This window comes from Macrobrachium nipponense, chromosome 19 (assembly GCF_015104395.2).
Source record: "Macrobrachium nipponense isolate FS-2020 chromosome 19, ASM1510439v2, whole genome shotgun sequence".
Lineage (NCBI taxonomy): Eukaryota > Metazoa > Arthropoda > Malacostraca > Decapoda > Palaemonidae > Macrobrachium > Macrobrachium nipponense.
This window is the reverse complement of record NC_061088.1, coordinates 55,542,462-55,564,716: the sequence shown is the minus strand read 5'-3', so window position 1 is coordinate 55,564,716 and position 22,255 is coordinate 55,542,462. Positions and strand designations below refer to the sequence as shown.

General features: G+C 33.6%; 1 protein-coding gene across 4 annotated transcripts in view; it reads right to left on the bottom strand.

The window, feature by feature from the left end:
• Positions 1–2,056: 2,056 nt before the first annotated feature.
• Positions 2,057–22,255, bottom strand: part of LOC135217090 (NSFL1 cofactor p47-like) — a 139,885-nt gene continuing 119,686 nt past the window's right edge. For all 4 annotated transcript variants that reach the window (XM_064252792.1, XM_064252800.1, XM_064252776.1 and 1 more), the window contains 3 exons: positions 16,485–16,622; positions 10,202–10,367; positions 2,057–2,685 (listed from right to left, as the gene is read on the bottom strand). In XM_064252792.1, coding sequence (XP_064108862.1) covers positions 2,470–2,685; positions 10,202–10,367; positions 16,485–16,622 — 520 coding nt within the window. In that variant the 3' untranslated portion in view covers positions 2,057–2,469. The remainder of the gene's footprint in view (positions 2,686–10,201; positions 10,368–16,484; positions 16,623–22,255) is intronic.

Below are 22,255 nucleotides of genomic sequence, written 5' to 3'. Positions count from 1 at the left end.
TGATCAACATTTAAATTGGAAAGAGCACATCAAATACATTAAAGCCAAGGGCATCAAAGCCCTTGCCATATTAAAAAAGTTATCACACACTAATTGGGGAGCAAAGCGAGACATTTTATTAATGATATATAAGGCAACAGTCTTATCCATAATAGATTACTGCTGTCCAATATATTCATCCGCCTCAGAATCTGCATTAAAATCTCTCGATGCAGTGCACCATGAAGGCGTGCGATTGTGCACAGGAGCTTTCCGATCGTCCCCAACAAACTCACTTTTGGTGGAGGCAGGTGTTTTGCCTTAAAAACATCACCGTAATTTAATAACAATACAAAGAGGTCTTTCAATGCAAGCAGGATCGTCTCCTGCAACTTACTGCTCCAAAACTGTAATCAAGTAACAGCAGTTAATAGTACTAGCTCTTTCCCAAAAAGAGCTAGATACATAATGAACATACATAATATGAATCCAATTTTTCACCCACCAATGGAATTGCCACCACCATGGATTTTAAATAGAGTAAAGATATGTACCTCCCTGTCTTACCTACTCAAAAAACAAATGACAAGTACGGAAATGTACCGCCAACATGCTTTGGAGCACATTAGAAGAAAAGGCGACAAATTTATGATATATACAGACGGCTCCAAAAATAATGTTGGAGTAGGAGCATCTGCATATTCGAAAAATATGTTAAGTAAAAAAAGCCTACCTTCAATATCATCAGTATTTACTGCTGAAGTCACAGCCATACAGATGGCTCTAGATATGATATCTGAGGCAAAAGCAAGTGTCTCTGTTATTTTCAGTGACTCACGTAGCGCTATAGATGCAATAAGACAGTATAAACCAGGAAACCAAATAGTACAGGAAATTCAAATAAAAATTCATCAACTCCTCCAATCAGGAATATCAATGGAAATATGTTGGATCCCAGCACACGTGGGATAAAAGGAAATGAATATGCAGACTCTGCTGCCAAATTAGCCTGCACTATCCCTCCAACAATTTCATATGCCCCAGTGTCAGACTGGGTAAAATCAGTTAAAACATTAATTTACCAGGATTGGAAAGAAGAATGGGCCTCTGTGCCAACAACAAATAAACTTAAAAATATAAAAACTGAAGTCTATGCATGGAGGACATCCTCACAGGAGGAAAGAGCAAAAGAGGTGATCCTAGCAAGGCTACGTATAGGACACACAAGATTCTCACATGGTCACTTGATGTCAACACCACATGCTGACCCAGTGAAATGTAACAGATGTCAAACACCCATGACAGTACAGCATTTGCTTGTTGAGTGCCCAAATTGGACCCAGCAAAGATCTATTTATCTGCGGAGTTCGGAAATGAAAAATATCCTTGCGGAAAGCAGGGATTTTTCAATTAATAAAATCATAAATTTTTTAAATAAGACGGGTTTCTCAAATAAAGTCTATTTTTTTTTTTTTTTTTTCTCAGGATTGATCCCTGAGAACCAGCCCGAGAAGAGTCTACTTGAGACTCAGAGGTCTGGAAAAACTAACACCTATTAATAATAGTAATACATCTGATTTAAATTATTACATTATAAGCTATAAACTTCAAAATTCAATCATGGTTAAATGTCCCAACTTGAAAGGATCTGAAGATGAAGACTTACAAGTATGAGTGCCAAAAGGTTGTATGGGTCAGAAGTATAAATAATTCTGCAGAAATGACAATAGTACAGTCAAAATAAACTTCATTCTGAATTGAAAAGAGCATCGTGTATACTGAAAGGAGAGAAAGAATAAGAAATAAGCTAAATATGCACCATGGAGAGAGTTATATTTGTTTGAATAAAAACCAAGCAATATCATATTTGGTTGGAAAATGTTCTGTCACGAGGTAAGTTCACAAATTAAATGAAAAGGATGTGTGTGGGTTACTGAATTATAGTTCTCCTACCCTTCCTTAGTCTAGTAAAATGATAAATACATAAATCGTGTAACTGTCGAATACGTATGAACATTTACGTGTCTTTTTAAATAATAATTGATAAATATAATAAGAAATTTATGATAATTAAAAATTATCTGAATTGTGGGATAATTTAATAAATTAAACACAAAATTAATATTTCTTACATAAAGCTCATAGAAACATTTTATATGCTCATTAATAAAAAATTGACCTAAAAAAAGCTTTTTATAATCACATCATGGCAAAAAGAAAACATGAAGAACAAATTATAATGAGGTCTGCGACCAATATCACACAACGCTACAGTTCTTGTGCCTAAAGCTCTCAACCTATAAGATTTCACCATATTGATTAATATGATCAGTTACAATGACACTTAGCAGGACTTCAAACAATTCCAGTAAAGCGATGCCATGTCTTCAACACAATTAAGAATGATATCCCGATCAGTCCATTTTCATTTTTGATAACAAGTTCATGTACATTATATAAGTGTACATCCATCTCTTTAATAATGATCTACTATTTTGGTTTAACGACTAGCGCAGCATTAAGAAGTTTAGCTTCTGCTACAGTTTGAGAAAGTTCAGTTACTTCTGCATGCGGGAATGTTGTCATGAGGGCAAATTCTGTGGTTTCATAGGACGGACGGGCAGTTGATATATACTGTCGAATGTCACTGACAGCATGAGTGTGATTCAGTTTTATGATGAGGCGTGACCCATCTGGTAAGCGTACCTGAAGAGAAGGTAAAACTGATGTAGAATGGCCGAGCATAAAAGTTTTGTAAAAATAATAAAACAGCATAACATGTCAAACAAAAATAAGATCTTTTCAAGTAACTGAATATCACCTTATTCAAATAATTAAAATAAGCTTAAGCTTTGTACCCAATAGATGGTACCTCAACAGTGAACCTTGCTCAGTAAACAAATTTATTCTTAAACTTACATCCAGATTTTGCCGTTTTCACCTGTCTCATAACACAAATACAGAGTTGTGACAAGTGTTGTGACAATGACTTTCAGTTATACCACAGAATGGTCAACAATACACTGAATAAATCTGAGAGAGATGTGAAGGTGGGGAAAGACTGTAGAAGATGCCTGGTAGATTTATCCATAGGAGTAGTGAGCAAAGTTTTTCTGCTTGTTTAGATATACTATTGACCCCCACTATTCACAGACTCCAGATTCGCAGACTTGCTATTGGCAAATTTTTCTATAGCCAATATATATACCCATTTTTCATGGACATTTTGGTATTTCTACAAATTTTAATGTCAAATTCAATGAACTTACAGGCTAATCTTGGCCTAGAATGAGAGGGAAAAAAAAAAAAATCACCTTTTTCAGAATACTGAAGTTTCTTCCAACTCTTTGTTTATCATATCTTCTAGTTAAAAAAGTAAAAGAGAATGATAAAAGTATTGTTAGTAACATTATAATCATTGCTTAAACAATGTTCTGGCTTACTACGATTTTTGGCTTACCACGCGTCTCAAGAACGGAACCCCCCTTCATAACCCGGGGACTGCCTCTACTGCTAAATTTAGCTGCTGGTTGTAGCTGAAGCTGAGGAAAGAATGTTCCTCAGCTAACGACTATTATCGTGCATTGGCAACATGGAAACTTCAGTATAGCACCATCAAACTCGACAGTAAACAAAATTTGAGAGAAATGTTTTAATCAAAACCATTTGGCTTGAAAGAACACATTTTACTGTGTTCACTGCAATAAAAGATAAATATGTAAAGCTCGTAATATTCTGATGAAATCAAGTGAAAATATCGAATACAATCTGTTGTATTTTTATGCAATAAATATGCCCTCAGCGCCATCTACTAACGAAAACAATAACTAAATATCATTCACAACGGTACATATTCAAGTAATATTTTGACTTAAAAACACTTCATATAACTCAAAATAACCTTGTACCATATCAACAGAGTATCTTGAGATTTATTTATGCTAACTAGAAGCAAGAAAATGGCTCTGATTTCCGTTTAATACAGGAGAATAAACTTACTTTGCAATTGTCCTCAGCTAATTTCCAAACCAAAATATTAATTGCTATGTTTGTATTTTATAATACAATAGTAATATGAAAATACATACAATATTATAGGATGCAGTGAAGTAAAGCATAACTTTTTAAAAGATCCATGGAAAAGATGCATATTCATAATGTTTGTATTTTATCACATGATACTAGTAAGTGAATATTACATACGCTAATTTTATATCTCATGTATGATGCGACCCCCTTAAGGGGGCCAGCTAGAACCGTTATATATGGGGGTAGAGGGCGAAAAATGCAAAGTATGTAATGAAAAAATTCATGGAGCTTCATATGCCTATTGAGAATACGAATATGAAAAATTTCATCAAAATTTCTCTTACTTTCGTAGTTACAGGGTAATCAGTAAACGTAACTCAATAAGCCAAAAACATTGATCCGTACAAGAAAAAGAAATATTTCTTTTGTTATTGTAAATTTTGATAATTATTGTCAAAGAAATTGTGAGTAATGGCATCTGTAGAGATTCCATGAGTCGAGAAGGGAAGTCAGTCAGCTACCAAGTAAGTAACCACAATTCAGTGCAAGCACAAACCCCAAGTAGTCTAAACGTTCGATTTTCACTTCTGACATTTGTTTCTTTTACGTATGTTTATCTTTGTTTCGTCAAGAATTTCATCATGCCAATGAGGAAAAGACAAGCAAAACATCTCGCTAACATACAGAAAAAGAAAATTCGCTCTAATATGATTACAGAATATCATAATATATGCGATATTAGCGTAGTTAGTGAAGAGAGAGAGGGAGGGTTACATAGTAACAACCCTGTCTTGCCTGACGCAAACGTCACACTGTGCCCTAGGCTACAATCTTTGAGCAAAGGGATCTTTATTTATGATAAATAATATAGTTTTGGTTTATTGATACCCAAAAAGGAATATGAAAGTCATAATAATCATGATTTATTAACATTGTCTCTGTAAAAAGAGAGTACACCTTCGAGTTTCACCTGACATTCTCTTGCATTTACATTTGTTTATCTTTGATTCGGCAAGATTTTCATCATGCCAAAGAGGAAAATACAAGGAAAACATCTCACTAACATACAGAAGAAGAAAATTCACTATAATAAGCAGAGTTAGTGAAGAAGTGAAAGTTGCATAGGAAGGAGTACCAATTCTTGCCTGACGCAGTGCCCCAGGCTACGATATATGAGCAAAGGATCATCATTTATGATTAAATTATTTTAAATAACAGAGTTTTGGTTTACTAACCATTAAACGACGACTGGACGTATTATACGTCGACATAAATTGTCTGCCGGGTGCTTAATTGACGTACGATACGTCAACTACAAAAAGTTTTTTTAAATATTCACGGAAAAATAGTTATAGGCCTAGTTTGCAACAAAATTTAAATCTCGCGCCTTGAGGGATGCTGGGAGTTCACGGATCAAGCTGTTGTTTTGTTTATAAGTGTTACCCAGGTGCGCATGCGCGAATTTCTTGCTTCTCGCACTAAAAAGCATCAGCGACACATCTCAGAAATTCTTTCGTCACTTTGTCATAATTTTTGCACCATTTTATATTAGCTGTTACATAGTTTTATATATGAGAATGTGCACAATTTCATGTAGAATACAACAAAAAACAACCCAAGGTTGTAGCTTTTATCAGTTTTGAAATATTTTCATATAAATCACGATAAGTGCCAAAATTTCAACCTTCGGTCAACTTTGACTCAACCGAAATGGTTGAAAAATGCAATTGTAAACTAAAACTCTTACATTCTAGTAATATTCAATCATTTAGCTTCATTTTGCAACAAATTGGAAGTCTCCAGCACAATATTTTGATTTATGGTGAATTTTTGAAAAAACTTTTTCCTTACGTCCGCGCAGTAACTGCCGGAAATCTCAGAAATTCTTTCGTCAATTTGTCGTAATGTTTGCACCATTTTATATTAGCCGTTACATAAAGTTTATACATGAAAATGTGCAAAATTTCATGTAAATACAACAAAACACAACCCATGGTTGTAGCTTTTATCATTTTTGAAATATTTTCATATAAATCATGATGTGCCAAAATTTCAACCTTCAGTCAACTTTGACTCTACCGAAATGGTCGAAAAATGCAGTTGTAAGCTAAAACGCTTACATTCTAGTAATACTCAATCATTTACCTTCATTTTGCAACAAATTGGAAGTCTCTAGCACAATATTTCGATTTATGGTGAAGTTTTGAAAAAACTTTTTCCTTACGTCCGCGCAGTAACTCTGCCGAAAGTCTCAGAAATTCTTTCGTCAGTTTGTCGTAATGTTTACACAGTTTTACATTAGCCGTTACATAAAGATTTATATATGAAAATGTGAGCAATTTCATGTAGAATACAACAATACACAACCCATGGTTGTAGCTTTTACCAGTTTTGAAATATTTTCATATAAATCACGATAAGTGCCAAAATTTCAATCTTCAGTCAAGTTTAACTTGACCGAAATGGTAGAAAAATGCAATTGTAAGCTAAATCTCCTACATTCTAGTAATATTCAATCATTTACCTTCAATTTGCAACAAATTGGAAGTATCTAGCACAAATGTCCACGCGCGGTAACTCTGCTGGAAAATCTCAGAAACTCTTTCGTCAGTTTGTCGTAATGTTTGCATCATTTTATATTAGCCGTTACTTAAAGTTTTATATATGAAAATGTGTGCAATTTCATGTAGAATACAACTAAAAACTCATGGTTGTAGCTTTTATCATTTTGAAATATTTTCATATAAATCACAATAAGTGCCAAAATTTCAACCTTCGGTCAACTTTGACTCGATTGAAATGGTCGAAAAACGCAATTGTAAGCTAAAACTCTTACATTCTAGTAATATTCAATCATTTACCTTCTTTTTGCAACAAATTGGAAAACTCTAGCACAATATTTCGATTTATGGTGAATTTTTGAAAAACACTTTTTCCTTACGTCTGCGCGCGGTATCTGCCAAAAATCTCAGAAATTCTTTAGTCAGCTTGTCGTAATGTTTACACCGTTTTATATTAGATGTTACATAACGTTTTATATATGAAAATGTGCGCAATTTTATGTAGAATACAACAACAAATAACTCATGGTTGTAGCGTTTATTAGTTTTGAAATATTTTCACATAAATCACAATAAATGTAAAAAATTTGACCTTCGGTCAACTTTAACTCGAGTGAAATGGTTGAAAACAGCAATTGTAAGCTAAAACCCTTACAGTCCAGTAATATTCAATCAATTACCTTCATTTTGCAACAAACGGGAAGTCTCTAGCACAATATTTCGATTTATGGTGAATTTAAAAAAAGAAAAAAAAAAGTTTTTTTTACGTCTGCGCGTTACGAATTCATGCATCATATTGTGATATTTTCTCTATGTTGCTTTGATCGTTTTACAATTTGTTACATACCTAAATCATTGCAATTTAGTGTACAATACAACGAAAAAAAATTAACCGTTTTGCTCACAGCGTGATTTGTATACAATTATATATGAACTTTTTTCACGCTGTCATATATGGAAATATTTACATATATATGATAATCATATTCTTTTTATTTCTGATGGTTGACGACTAAACTTCAGGCAAAAAAAAAAAAAAAAAAAAAAAAAAAAAAAAAAAAAAAACTAAATCTTAAAAACTAAGCGTGCTGTGATTTTTTGAAAAAACTTTTTTTCTGCTTCGGCGCTAACTCCCGAACGCCTCCGGCATACAAGAAACACTTTGGTAAATAGCGGCTCGGTGTTTAAGGGTTAATAAACAAAACAGAAATGTACATTCATAATAATCATTATTTATTAATTGTCTTCATAAAAATACGAAGTAAAACTTTGAACGCCCGTATCTCAAAACTATACTTATTGACCTTCAAAATCTATCTTCTCACTTAGTTTTAAAGCTATAACATTGGACTTTGGTATATAACTCAGAAAGACATTATAGAACAATCAAATGGAGTCCTTTTTTCCAATTTTTGTTTAGTCTTTTTTTTTTACAATTTTTTTCCCGATTTATAGCGTTAATTTTTTTTACCATAATGAAAAATTCATATCTAGCAAAAAAATGACTTTTAGAAAAAAAAATCCTCACTTGATTGGAGGTCTACATCAGGTCTACATATGGTAGTAATCCCAGGTCTTAATATTAAATATCGAGGGAGGAGATAGAATTTGAAAAATGGTTATTTTCGGGATAAATTGCGCTGGTGTCACAAAACCGGTCAGATGTTCCAAGTCACCTTATTAAGTGTTATGAATATAAAGTCCTGTCCTTAAAAAATGGTATTAGCTGGCCGGCCCCCTTAAAGTACACAAATTCTGAAGAAGACAGCATTGGAAAGAGCAATAAAATCTCTATTAGGCTGGTTATTAAAATCAAATTTGTCACATGCAATAATACCAATAAAATTCCCAGAAATCCATTTTATGTTTCCTTATATCACTCACTTCGGTTGCTGTATGTATAAGAGGCCAAAAGATAATTTCTATTTAAAAGTTGACTGCCCTGCATCACACATTATAATCTAATAATGTATTAACAAAATAAATTAGTATAAAAAATGTTTGCTTATTTAATATTTTTCCTTATTTTTAATTTTTGTCATGGTAGTATGATTTAAATTGTGGATTAAAAAAATCTTGATTTAAATCTTGATTTAAATCAATGATTAAAATCAACCCGATTTAAATCAAATGACCCTGAAATTCATCAGTTCCCATGATTCTATTCTCCTGAGTAGCTTTTCTTCATTGTCTTCCTATCCTTCACTATAAAATCAACTCTCGATAGTCTAAAAACCGTAATCCTTTTCTTTAACATCATATACACTTTTCATCATAATATATAATCAGTATTTCAGCTTCTCCACTATTGTATGAAATCAAATTATCTGTATGTTTCTTAATGTGTTCAGCACCTTCAACCTTGGGCTTTAGAAAAATTCCAGTATTTTACCGCTTCTCCTTAATATACATTTTCTCATTTTCTTCTATACTATTATAACTATGCATAAAATCCTCAAAACCAGTTATGTCCAGTCCCATGGGGCTAACAGGCCTCCTCCTACCAGTATCACATGTGACTGCAACACTTTTGTCACTGTCTTACAGAATTTCCAAACATTCTTGCTTCTCTTCCTGGTCTTTCTGATTGTGGGGAGTGCAATAAGAAGACAAGCATTACCTTTTTCTCCTTATTAATCTTGATATTCTTTTGTTTATCCTTCCATTTCTACAACATCTCCAGCCCTTCTACTTCGACCACTCTTCCACATACATTTGACATCTGTCACATTCAATATTCACCTATAATGAATATTGGGCACCTGCCAACTGGCATGTTTGTCTAGCCAAGGTTTGATTCAGATTAAAGTACAGTAGTGATTTTGTAAGTTTTATCATTCATTTCCAAAATTTTACCAAAAAAGCACCAATGAAAGATTAAAATATATTTAAAAACCTGTGAAACTTTAAACTGCTGATTATGTAAATACTAATTTGCATTTTTACTGTGCTAAGTTATCACCAGCACCGAAGACAATAAATACAGGTCAATGCATAACAATATCCACAACAAACCCACGATGCGCTACCGAAGAGCAAAACCAAAATAACATAAAAGTACTTACCAAGAGACAAGATATAGAAGTAAATTCTTCACTAGCAATAGGTAAGAAAACTGATACACAACCCATTAGTCAACTAGAAAAAAGCAACTAAAGGAATAAACACTAGCTATCTTGAGGACCAGTCCACCTCCATCAGTTTCCAACTAACAACTATCAATACTTCCCATCTGACAACAGTCAATACAACCACAACCAACAGCCAATCACATTGTGGCTTACAAACAAAAGACAAAATAGTACAAGTTGCAAGGAAAACGACACACACTCACTAATGTAAATAACTAACAATTATTCTACCAGTCTTATCCACTAAGATACACCAACAATAACAATGGCAATTGGTCAGTGGTTTCCATTTAGTTTAATACGTAATGGATGTTGGGAACTGTAAAATAAATGTTTTAACTTTCAAATGAACACCAAATTTTCAAGTTTCATCTAAGGCTACCAATTCAAGTCTAGTGTTGTTTACATTCTCTTTGTCATTCTTAACCTTTCACATAAGTTTGAAGAATACAATACATACATATATGAGAAAGTTATTGGGAAACTTTTCTTACTGCATACCTGAATATTTGTAGTTGGCTGTTGTGAATCAATTTTTAAATCATCCTGAGCTTTCTTTTCTGCTGCTTTTGGGTCCAATGAAGCCGCAGAAACAGCACTGGTCTTACTTGCTCCCCCTACAGCCCCAGATAGATGTGAAACCTGGCCAACAACATTGGGTGCAGGACTGAAAATCAATGAAATAATTCTTAAATAACACTACAAAAGTTGAGATTAGTGTAAAGTGTAAAGACTTAGGTAGCTGTTTCTCTCCCATAATACAAAACCTAGAGTGAACATAGCTGCAAGCATACCAGAAGAATTGGACTAAAATGTTGGTGTCCTTTGCTGGGCATAACAATAATAATGGAAGAAACTACAAAGTATTAAAGAAGAAGTGCACACTGGGAACTGTTGTATGCTAACGACCCGTTGTTAAATGCAAAAGTAGAAGGGATTGCAAAAAGCTTTAAAAGATGTAAGGATGGAAAAGATGAGGGAAAAAATCTATCATGAAAGCCTAGCTCATGATGAATGGAAAGGAAGCAAAGTAAAAAGAGAAAAATACATTCGGGATGGTGGGTATGTAAATAAAACATAAGCGGTACTGAAGTAAATAAAAAAAAAGGTATACTCCTCTACTTACAATGGAGTCCATTTCAGAAAACCTATGATATCTTTAAGACAAAATGGATATCTCACATACTAAACATCACAGGCTAGCCCTGTCTATCTACTATGTAGAAAATACTCATAGAACATACTATAGATTACAGCTTGGTTAAGTCACCTAACATACAGCTTTTTGATAATGTAGTCACTATCTCGTCCTCAAGGATTACCCTTTCCATGGTCCATCCAGAGCTCCATAGTAACCAGACTAATGTCAAAGAATTCTCTTAACTAGTCTTGTGGCCAGGTATTGTGTCGTAATGATAAACATTATATGTAACATGTGATAGAGTACATAAAAATGGACTCAGGATAAGAGGGCACTTTCTATTATCCTCAGCGAATGCAAATACCCAGATGACCTACGTCAAAACTGCAAGAAGAAGAAGAAGCAGAAGTGGTTATGCACATACACACCGTCATATTGTTTACATACGACCAAAACCCAGCCAAGCCTAATTACTTTTCTGGTAGATTGAGAAACCAGAGCTCAGAGAAGTCAGTTCTTTGCTTATTGATTCAGCTAAGTGCATAATTTTAAGTTCCAGTTAACAATTTTTTAGTTTAGACTGTGGAGCAATGATTTATTGTGCGTGAAAAGCAGTAATCGGCTTATTTCACCAGCACACATCAGCGCTTCTTACGATTTATGATCATTAGGTTTGCTCCGAGAATTTCGTCCTTTGCTTATTAATTTCATTATCGAGGTTCATGGAATTATACAAGTTGAAATCTAAGTGCACAATTATAAGTTTCAGTTAAAAATTTTATAGCGGAAGTTGTCGTTTTCTGTCAGTGCACACTGGCGCTAACAATTCAGGATCGTTAACTCCTACAGTTTCGTTCTTCGCTTAATGATTTCATATCCGAAGTTCATGGAAACATTGAAGTTGAAAGCTAAGTGCATAATTTCAAGTTCAAGTTAAAAATCTTTTAGTTTGGACCGTGGAACAATGACTGTTGTGCGTGAAAATCTGTAAACTGGCTTTTTTGTCAGTACACGTTGGCGCTTCTTACATTTTGTGATCGTTAGCTATTTGAAGAAGCAAAAATTATTTAAAAGAATCTATCATTTTATTTAGAAGTTTTATCTAAAGAAATGTTCTGCAATTATTATTGATATAGATAATCCTTTCAGATAACGATGTCGGGAATAGCCTAAAAACTACATTGATTCTGTGAGAATATGTTAGCTAGACTGTAGCAGATATTGCCTGTAGCCTATAACCTAAGATTAAGGGTGAATAAAAATAACTTGGAATAGGTAATAATCTGAATTAAGGTAAGATTTAAGGACGTATCCTGTTAGGCTAGGGGACAAGGAAGTAGTCTAAGTTTACACCAAAGACCTTTGGATTAGATAAAAGACTACAGTCATTTTTCATTTTTTATATAACCTGTATACTTAAGCATGGTCTTCATAATATAGACTATCATGTGCATACCCTTAAAAAGGAATTGAACAATCTAGATTGATTAGACAATAACTAGGCTAGGTGACAGGCTAGCCTAGCTATAGCTATAGTTGACCAAGAACAGTTAATTAATCATGATTAGACAATAACCTATACTAGGTGACAGCCTAACTATGAAGTTTTACATTAGTAAGTTACTGTTTTATATAGTAAACCAAAAACAGTACATAGACCAAATGGGTTATGAGGTAGTAACCTATCTGGAAGGCTACAAATTACAGCTGATTAATCCCATACCTTTAAAGGTAAATCAATTAATCAGGATTAGACAATGACCTATAATAGGTGATAGCCTAACTATCAAATTTGACATCAGTGAGTTTCATATTAGAAAGTTAGTTTTATATAGTAAACCAAACGGCTTAGGGCTATATATAAACAATGGGGTTAGACAAAAGATGTTAGCCTGACTATGTGTTTACATGTACGTTAAGTAACTTTCTGTTTTTATATATCCTTTGTGTACATTTGATCTAGAACAATCTGGATTATTCAATACCCTATGCTAGGCTAATATGTAAGAGAACAATTCAGGGAACGTCATATTGTTGGTGTATTAAGTGACAGTTTAGCACAATTACCCTAAGACTGGATATAAACATTATCCTAGTTGTTAAATAACCTAAAGCCATTTAAAACAGTGGCCTGGGCTAACTAAAGTTAGTACATAGCATATTAGTCAGAATGGTATAATATTTCAAATTAAAATTTTACACAGCCTATGCAAAAGGACTAATACAGCCATATATGGCTGTCAAAACTAACTTAAATCTCAAAGGGTTAAGTTACCAAAAATTCCTAATAGAATCTATTAATTATATGGAAACTGTATGAGGAGCTACAGATGTGTCCCTCATTAATAATATAATACTGACTACCTTCTAATAACAATTTGCTTTATATCACTACAGGGCTGCAATTATGCAAGACCCTCAGTTCAAGTGTTCCAAATAAAGTGGCTTGGTTCAAATTGTGCCAATGGGTACAGCTCAAGCCACTTGCAATGGGATATAGTCTAGTAATAAATAATGAAAATTTGCTTGGTCTACAGATACCAAACTTGTAGTACTGACAGCAAGTTTTAGGGATGAAACTTCTCATTTTAAGCTATACCATGATTCCTAAGGTTCAGTAGGTTCAAGGAGAGGGGAAATTATATCCTTCTAGCAAAATTACGGCAGCAGATATAAAACCTTTCTTCCTCAGATCAAGATTTATGTTTTGGTCAAAACCCCGCAACATCAGTCCCCAGTACCTCCCAGGTGTTTTATGTTTGGGCAAAAGCCCCGTAACATCAGTTCCCCGGTAACTCCCAGGTGTTTTATTTTTGGGTAAAAGCCCCGTAACATCAGTTCCCTGGTAACTCCCAGGTGTTTTATTTTTGGGCAATCAGTTCCCTGCTAACTCCTAGGTGTTTTATTTTGGGGCAAGCCCCATAGTACTAGTTCCGCTGCTGAACTACCTAAAGAGTGGTTTATATTTTGGGGCAAGCCCCCATATACATCAGTAATCGCCTGTCTAAGACTTCCTAAGTGTTTTTATTTTTGGGGCAAAAGCCCCCATAGCATTAGTTCCCTGCTAACCTCGTATTAGTGTTTAATTTTGGGCGCAAAAGCGCCCATATAGGCATCAGTTCCCTGCTAACTCCTAAGTGTTTTATTTTGGGGCAAAAGCCCCATAACATCAGTTCCCTGCTAACTCCTAAGTGTTTTATTTTGGGGCAAAAGCCCCATAACATCAGTTCCCTGCTAACTCCTAAGTGTTTTATTTTGTGGGGCAAAAGCCCCATAACATCAGTTCCTCTGCTAAACTTCCTACCAGTATGTTTGTATTTTGGCAAAAGCCCATATACATCAGTTCCCTGCTTAACTTCCTAAGGTGGTTTATTTTGGGGCAAAAGCCCCATAACTCAGTTCCCTGCTAAAACTCCCTAAGCCTAATTTTTTTATTTTGGGGGCAAAAGAAAGGGGCCCATAACATCAGTTCCCTGCTAACTCCTAAGTGTTTTATTTTGGGGCAAAAGCCCCATAACATCAGTTCCCTGCTAACTCCTAAGTGTTTTATTTTGGGGCAAAAGCCCCGTAACATCAGTTCCCTGCTAACTCCCAGGAGGTGTTTTATGTTTGGGCAAAAGCCCCATAACATCAGTTCCCTAGTAACTCCAAGGTGTTTTATTTTTGGGCAATCAGTTCCCTGCTAACTCCTATAGTCGATTTTTTTAAACCTGGCAAACTTTCACTTAGCTGCTTGTCGCTGATTGGATGAATGTCGTGTTGTCCGAATCTCTGAGTTTTGTTTTCACACTGTTTCAGAATTGTGATTATACGGCCATAGATTGAGATAAGAGCCAAATTATGTAATGTTATGTAAATACCAGTTGTAATAAACTTTAGTATTAAGAATTTACATACCAAATTATTATATAAAGTTAACAGTTATGAAACAAAACTCTCCGAAGCTGTAGACTTGAAATATGTTTCAAATGCATGAACTTAAATGTTTAAATTTCTAGCTAGATTTTTAGCGCAATCATACCATTGGTTGTCTGAAAAAATAAAAAAACATATTTACTGTACATTGCTGATGTTGTATAACGCCCAAGAACAAAATACTATCGTAGAAATGTAAGCTTGTCAGAAAATTTGGGGTGGAGTTGTGGGAGGAATAGCCTCGGGGTTGACAGAAAGTTGACATACTCTCAGCGGGGGGTTCAAATGCGGGTTGTGGTGTTCTTGTCCTCATAAAATAATAAAGATGTTTATATGTCATAATGTTAATTTTTTTGCATTTCAAAACTTGAGTTGCTGTTGCTGTTGCCTTAATGATTTCTTTCATTGTCTTGCTAGGGCCCTGTGAAGTGAAATATTGAAAAACATTCATTATTATATTACGGCACTGACTGGTAAGCCTACTGCCAGCAGCATGTATATGCCTGGTGCTTGAAGTGCCTTCATCTCTGCTTTGTCCCATATCGTCTCTTGTGGCCATGGCTGAAATAGGTGAAATCGACGACAGTGAGCCAACTGCTCGATAGCCGATTCTAAACTGACTGATGATGGCGGTGTGTGCAGACGACAACTTGCCGGCTGTTCCTTTCTCAACTCCTCCACCCCAAATGTTTTGGCAAGCTTATATTTTCTACGATGGTATTTTGTTCTTAGGCGTTATATAACCTTCAGCCATGCACAATATATACGTTTTGCTTTTTTCAAAACCACCAATGGCACGATTCCGCTAAAAATCTAGCTAGAAATTTAAACATTAAAGTTCATGCGTTTGAAACATATTTCAAGTCTACAGCTTCGGAGAGTGTTGTTTCATAACCGTTAACTATTATATAATAATTTGGTATGTAAGTTCTTAATACTTAGTTTATTACAACTGGTTTTTACATAACATTACATAATTTGGCTCTTATCTCAATCTATGGCCGTATAATCACAATTCTGAAACTGTGTGAAAACAAAACTCAAGAGATTCGGACAACACGACATTCATCCAATCAGCGACAAGCAGCTAAGTGCAAGTTAAGTGCAAGTTTGCCAGGTTTAAAAAATCAACTATAGGTGTTTTATGTTTGGGCAAAAGCCCCGTAACATCAGATCCCTGGTAACTCCCAGGTGTTTTATTATGTTTCCTGTACAGTGTATAATACTGTGTGAAACTCTCAGCTAAATGCCATAACTCTCAGCCACAGCCTATGAAACTTTCAGCCAGAGTCCAGTGGTGGTCTGTGTTACCTATTGCAGTACCAGACACATGATCATGGCAACCTCTAACTTTGAAATAAAATAAAAACTACAGAGGCTGGCTACAGGGATGCATTTTGGTATGTTTGATGATTGGACAGTGGATAATCAACTTTTATATTCTGAGGTAGACAGCAAAAGTGCGGATGGACAGAAACACAGCCATCTCAATAGTTTCCTTTTACAGAAAACTAAAAACTACTTAATGATCTTCAAATTATAATTATTTTAGATTTTTTATGGCAAGAAATCTATCATTACTCATGGTTTGTAATTTCTTCCAAGAATTTCATTCAAGCCAATCATTTAAAAATTTTAAAACCTGAAGGAGGGTGTGGGTGAAAAACATTTTAAAATTGATTCAAAAACATTAATAAAGTAAAAAAAAACAAAAAATATTGATCCTACCTTCCTAATGAATGACCTGAGCCAGTAAATGGTCTCAAAGAAGTTTTAGGTGCGACATAATCTTCATGGCGATGGTCAGCCATATTGATGTAAACCTCTCCTCCGCGTGCTTCACGTATTAGTTCCAAAGGAATTTCACTGGAAGATAGATGCAGTACTATAAAGTTTGTAAAAACACAATTTGTATAGTCAAAATTAAAATTATGCAAAATAAATGAACACTACATAGACTGGAAAAGGGAATACTATACAGGTACTCTCCTAGTTACGATGGGGTTAGGTTCCAAAAACCCATTGTTTGTTGGAAAAATCATATCTCGAATACAGCTTATCCTACACTAGGGTAAACAGTACCATTTTTACATATAAGGTAGCCTAGCCTATTTTCACTTGATTTCACTGTACTAATACAAGTTTTACGTTATGTTTTATTGGCATGAAAACAAGAGTAAAATTTGTTGTTTCAAGCCCAGTGTTTTGATTAAAATGATTTTCTCTTGATTTTATCTATGGTTGTGTTTGATAGCATAACTTTATGGGAGTTTTATCCTTGTTGCCAATGCAAATTAACAGTCATTAGGAGCTTGAACAGCTTTGGTTATAACTTGGTTTAAATTTAATAGCAGATTTCCTTGTTGATCTTTGACCTATAGCAAATAAAAGTATTACATAAAAATATATCAGTCCTATTCTACATAACGTTGTTCATAAAATAAACTAAACGGATGTTGCTATTATCCAATTCAGTTATACTTAGCAAAAAAAGTTATGAAACCCTCAATTCTATGAGATATTTATTGGTAGGCTTACCTCATGCTTTAGTGCGACATTCATGAAAAGATTCAAATTATGAAATAAACAGATAATAAATATAACCCTTTTTACCTTATATATAACTGACATATCTTCAAAATAAATAGCCTATTCAAGGAATAATTCAATATCGTGAAATCAAATTTTATCTATGTGAGCCCAGCTGAGAAAATGTAAACAGAGTTATGGTTGCGCTCACAACAACGTTTATCTTTTGGTAACCTTTCAGAAATTTTCATTAACGTGTAATTACGATAATAATAAAATTTAGGATAACATAATATTAATCTTTCATTATAAATTCATTATCATTTCCATGGTACATAACACAATTGCAGTCATATGATCGATAATTACGTATGATAATTATTGCACACTATCGTATTGTTGTTAGGGATTGTTTGTGATAAGAAATGAAACATAAACAAAACAATGGCTTACATTTTAGGCAACACTATCATATTGTTGTTAGGGATTGTTTGTGATAAGAAATGAAACATAAACAAAACAATGGCTTACATTTTAGGCAACATGTGTAGGAAAAACATGATACAGAATCGGCTTTGTTATTTGCTTCTTCTGAATGTCTAAGGATACAGTACATAAAACAGAATTTGTAAAAACATCATCTTTACAAAACCCAATAAGTATTTCATACGATAACTGTCGTTCCAAATGCTAGCCTATACACAGATGGTTTTGTAATTTAACAGTTGTTTTATACGACAGATATGAGATAAATTCATGGAAATTTCTCATAATTTTTGACGTCTTATCTAAAGGTTGCCTTATATGTAGTACAACAATGCTCAAACCTCAAGCAACATGATTCTTTTTGTATCATCCAAATTCTCAGACTCGATGTGATGTTGCCAAGTAGTGTTAAACTTATTCTTTTTATTTCTAATGTCATACATGTTGAAAAGTTTGCAAATTCACAGCTAGCACTATTTTCCTTATGGTTATATAAATATGTTACCTTTTATGCGCATTGGTATAATTTGTAATCAGTGTGATTTGAACTGATTTTTTTCCCACATTGCTTAGTTCAAAGTAGGGCGTGATAAGGTTAGTGGTGCCATCAATGACAGAGCACTTAACATGCTCCTCGGGCTGGTCAAACATAACTACCTCTGCAGTATTATAACAGTAGACCTAATAAGCTCAACAGTCATTTGCAAAATTGCAATATGAATTGCAAGTTTTCTTTGAATGTTGCAAAATGATTTATAGGTATAAAAAAATAATCTACATCTTCTGAGATATAATCTCTGTTACTAATGAATTTATTTGTAGAGATTACCTGTTCTTTGACGAATGAAAGATGATGGTGATTTTGATTATATGGAGAATATGGCTATTAACCCTTAAACGCCGACTAGATGTATTGTACGTCGCCTAAAATTGTCTGTTGGGTGCCATGTGGACGTACGTTACATCGACTAATAAAAGTTTTCTAAATATTCGCAGAAAAATATTTATAGGCCTAGTTTGCGAAAGATTTTAAATCACGCCCCTTGAGGGATTTCACGGATCATGCTGTTGTTTTGAATACAAGCGTTACCCAGCCGCGCATACGTGAATTTCTTTCTTCTCGCACTACAAAGCATCAGCGACGCATAGTCGGAGAGCAATTTCCTGACACATTCGTGTTTTGCAGAACTTTTGCGAGTGTTAGCATATGATATTTAATCATTTACCTTCAATTTGCAATAAACGGGAAGTCTCTAGCACAATATTTTGATTTATGGTAAATTTTTGAAAAAACTTTTTCCTTATGTCCGCGCGCGGTAACTCTGCTGAAAATCTCAGAATTTCTCTAGTCACCTTGTCATAATTTTTGCACCATTTTCTATTAGGCCTTGCATAAAGTGTTATACATGAAAATGTGCACAATTTCATGTAGAATACAACAAAAAATAACTCATGGTTGTAGCTTTTAACAGTTTTGAAATATTTTCACATAAATCACGATAAGTGCCAAAATTTCAACCTACTGTCAACTTTAACTCGACCGAAATGGTAGAAAAATGCAATTGTAAGGTGAACCCCTTACATTCTAGTAACATTCAATCATTTACCTTTATTTTTCAACAAACAGGAAGTCTCTAGCACAATATTTCGATTTATGGTGAATTTTTGAAAAAACCTTTTTCCTTCCCTCCACGCGCAGTAACTCTGCTGAAAATCTCAGAATTTCTTTAGTCACCTTGTCGTAATTTTCGCACAGTTTTATATTAGCCATTACATAAAGTGTTATACATGAAAATGTGCACAATATCATGTAGAATACAACAAAAAATAACTCATGGTTATAGCTTTTATCAGTTTTGAAATATTTTCATATAAATCCCGATACAGAAAAAATTCGACCTTCAGTCAACTTTAACTCAACCAAAATGGTCGAAAACTGCATTTGTAAGCTAAAACACTCACAGTTTAGTAATATTCAATCAATTACCTTCATTTTGCAACAAAAAGGAAGTCTCTAGCACAATATTTTGATTTATGGTGAATTTTAGAAAAATTGTTTTTATGTCCACGCATTACGAATTCATGCATCATTTTGTGATAATATTTTCTCTGCGTTGCTTTGATCGTTTTACAATTTGTTATATACCAAAATCATCACAATTTAGTGTACAATACAAAAAAAACTCATTAGCTTTAACTGTTTTGCTCACAGAGCGATTTGTATACAATTATATAAGACAAATTTTTTTGCACAGTCCTATATTCCAATATTTATATATGATAATATTTTTTTAAATTTCTGATGGTTGCATACTAAACTTCAGGCAATGACAAAAAAAGGAGCCAAAAATGAACTCTTAATCTTAAAAACTAAGCGTGCTGTGATTTTTTGAAAAAAATGTTTTTTGCGCTTCGGCGCTCACTCCAAGACCGCCTCTGCATACGGGAGACGATTTTTATTATACCTCTTCGGCGTAAGAGTGTTAAATGCCAAGCCTCTATTTTCAAAAGTGTCTATTGTATGCCAGCGGCATTCGGGACTTACCGCTGAAGCTGAAAAAAAAGTTTTTTTTCAAAAAATCACAGCACGCTTAGTTTTTAAGATTAAGAGTTCATTTTTGGCTCCTTTTTTTGTCATTGCCTGAAGTTTAGTATGCAACCATCAGAAATGAAAAAAAATATCAGAAATGAAAAAAAATATCATTATCATATATAAATAATGCGATATATGATAGCGCAAAAACAAAATTTCATAATGAATTGATTCAAATCGCGCTGGGGGGGGGGTGGGATGTGCCAAAACGGCGTTAAAGCTAAAGTGTTTAATTTTTTTTCATTGTATTTTATACTAAATTGCGATCATTTTGGTATATAACACATTGTAAAACGATCAAAGCAACACAGAGAAAATATTATCACAAAATGATGCATGAATTCGTAACACGCGGACGTAAAAATTTTTTTTATTAAAAAATTCACCATAAATCTAAATATTGCTCTAGAGACTTCCAATTTGTTTCAAAATGAAGATAAATGATTGAATATTACTATACTGTAAGAGTTTTAGCTTACAATTGCAGTTTTCGACCATCTCGGACGAGTTAAAGTTGACCAAATGTAGAATTTTTATTTTTTATTTTTTTTATATGCAAATATTTCAAAAATGAGAAGAAAAGCTACAACCTTCAATTATTTTTTGTTGTATTCTACATGAAATTGCGCACATTTTCATATATAAAACTCTATGAAACGCCTAATATGAAACGGAGCAAATATAACGATAATGCGATGGACGCATTTCGGAAGGAAAGTTTTTTTTTTTTTTTTTTTATTCACCATAAATCTAAATATTGTGCTAAAGACTTCAAATTTATTTCAAAATGAAGATAAATGACTGAATATTACTAGACTGTAAGAGTTTTAGCTTACAATTGCGTTTTTCGACTATTTCGGTATAGTCAAAGTTAACCGAATGTGGTTTTTTTTCTATTTATCGTGATTTATATGCAAATATTTTGAAAATGAGAAAAGCTACAACCTTCAATCATTTTTAGTGGTATTCTACATGAAATTGCGCACATTTTCATATATATAACTTTATGTAATGGCTAATTTAAAATGGTGTAAACATTACGACAATCGCACAAAAAGATTTCTGATTTTTTTCGGAAGAGTTACCGTGCGGACGTAAGGAGTTTTTTTTTTTTTTCATAAATTCACCATAAATTGAAATATTGTGCTAGAGACTTCCAAATTGTTGCAAAATGAAGGTAAATGATTGAATATTACTAGAATATAAGAGTTTTACCTTACAATTGCGCTTTTCGACCATTTCGGTAGAGTCAAAGTTGACCGAAGGTTGAAATTTTGGCACTTATCGTTATTTATATGAAAATATTTCAAAACTGATAAAAGCTACAACCATGGATTGTTTTTAGTTGTATTGTGCATGAAATTGCGCACATTTCCATATATAAAACTTCATGTAATGGCTAATTTAAAATGGTGCAAACATTACGACAATCACACAAAAAAATTTACCAGAAGAGTTACGGCGCGGACGTAAGGAAAAAGTTTTTTTCATAAATTCACCATAAATCGAAATATTGTGCTAGAGACGTCCAATTTGTTGCCAAATGAAGGTAAATGATTGAATATTACTAGAATATAAGAGTTTTAGCTTACAATTACGTTTTTTTACCATTTTGGTAGAGTCAAAGTTGACCGAAGGTTGAAATTTTGGCATTAATCGTTATTAATATGAGAATATTTCAAAACTGATAAAAGCTACAATCATTAGTATTTTTTTGTTGTATTCTACTTGAAATTGCGCACATTTTCATATATAATACTCCATGTAACGGCTAATTTAAAATGGTGCAAAAATTATGTCAAAGTGACAAAATAATTTCTGAGGTGTGTCACTGATACTTTTTAGTGCGATAAGAAAGAAATTTGCGCTTGCGCAACGATTGTAAACAAAA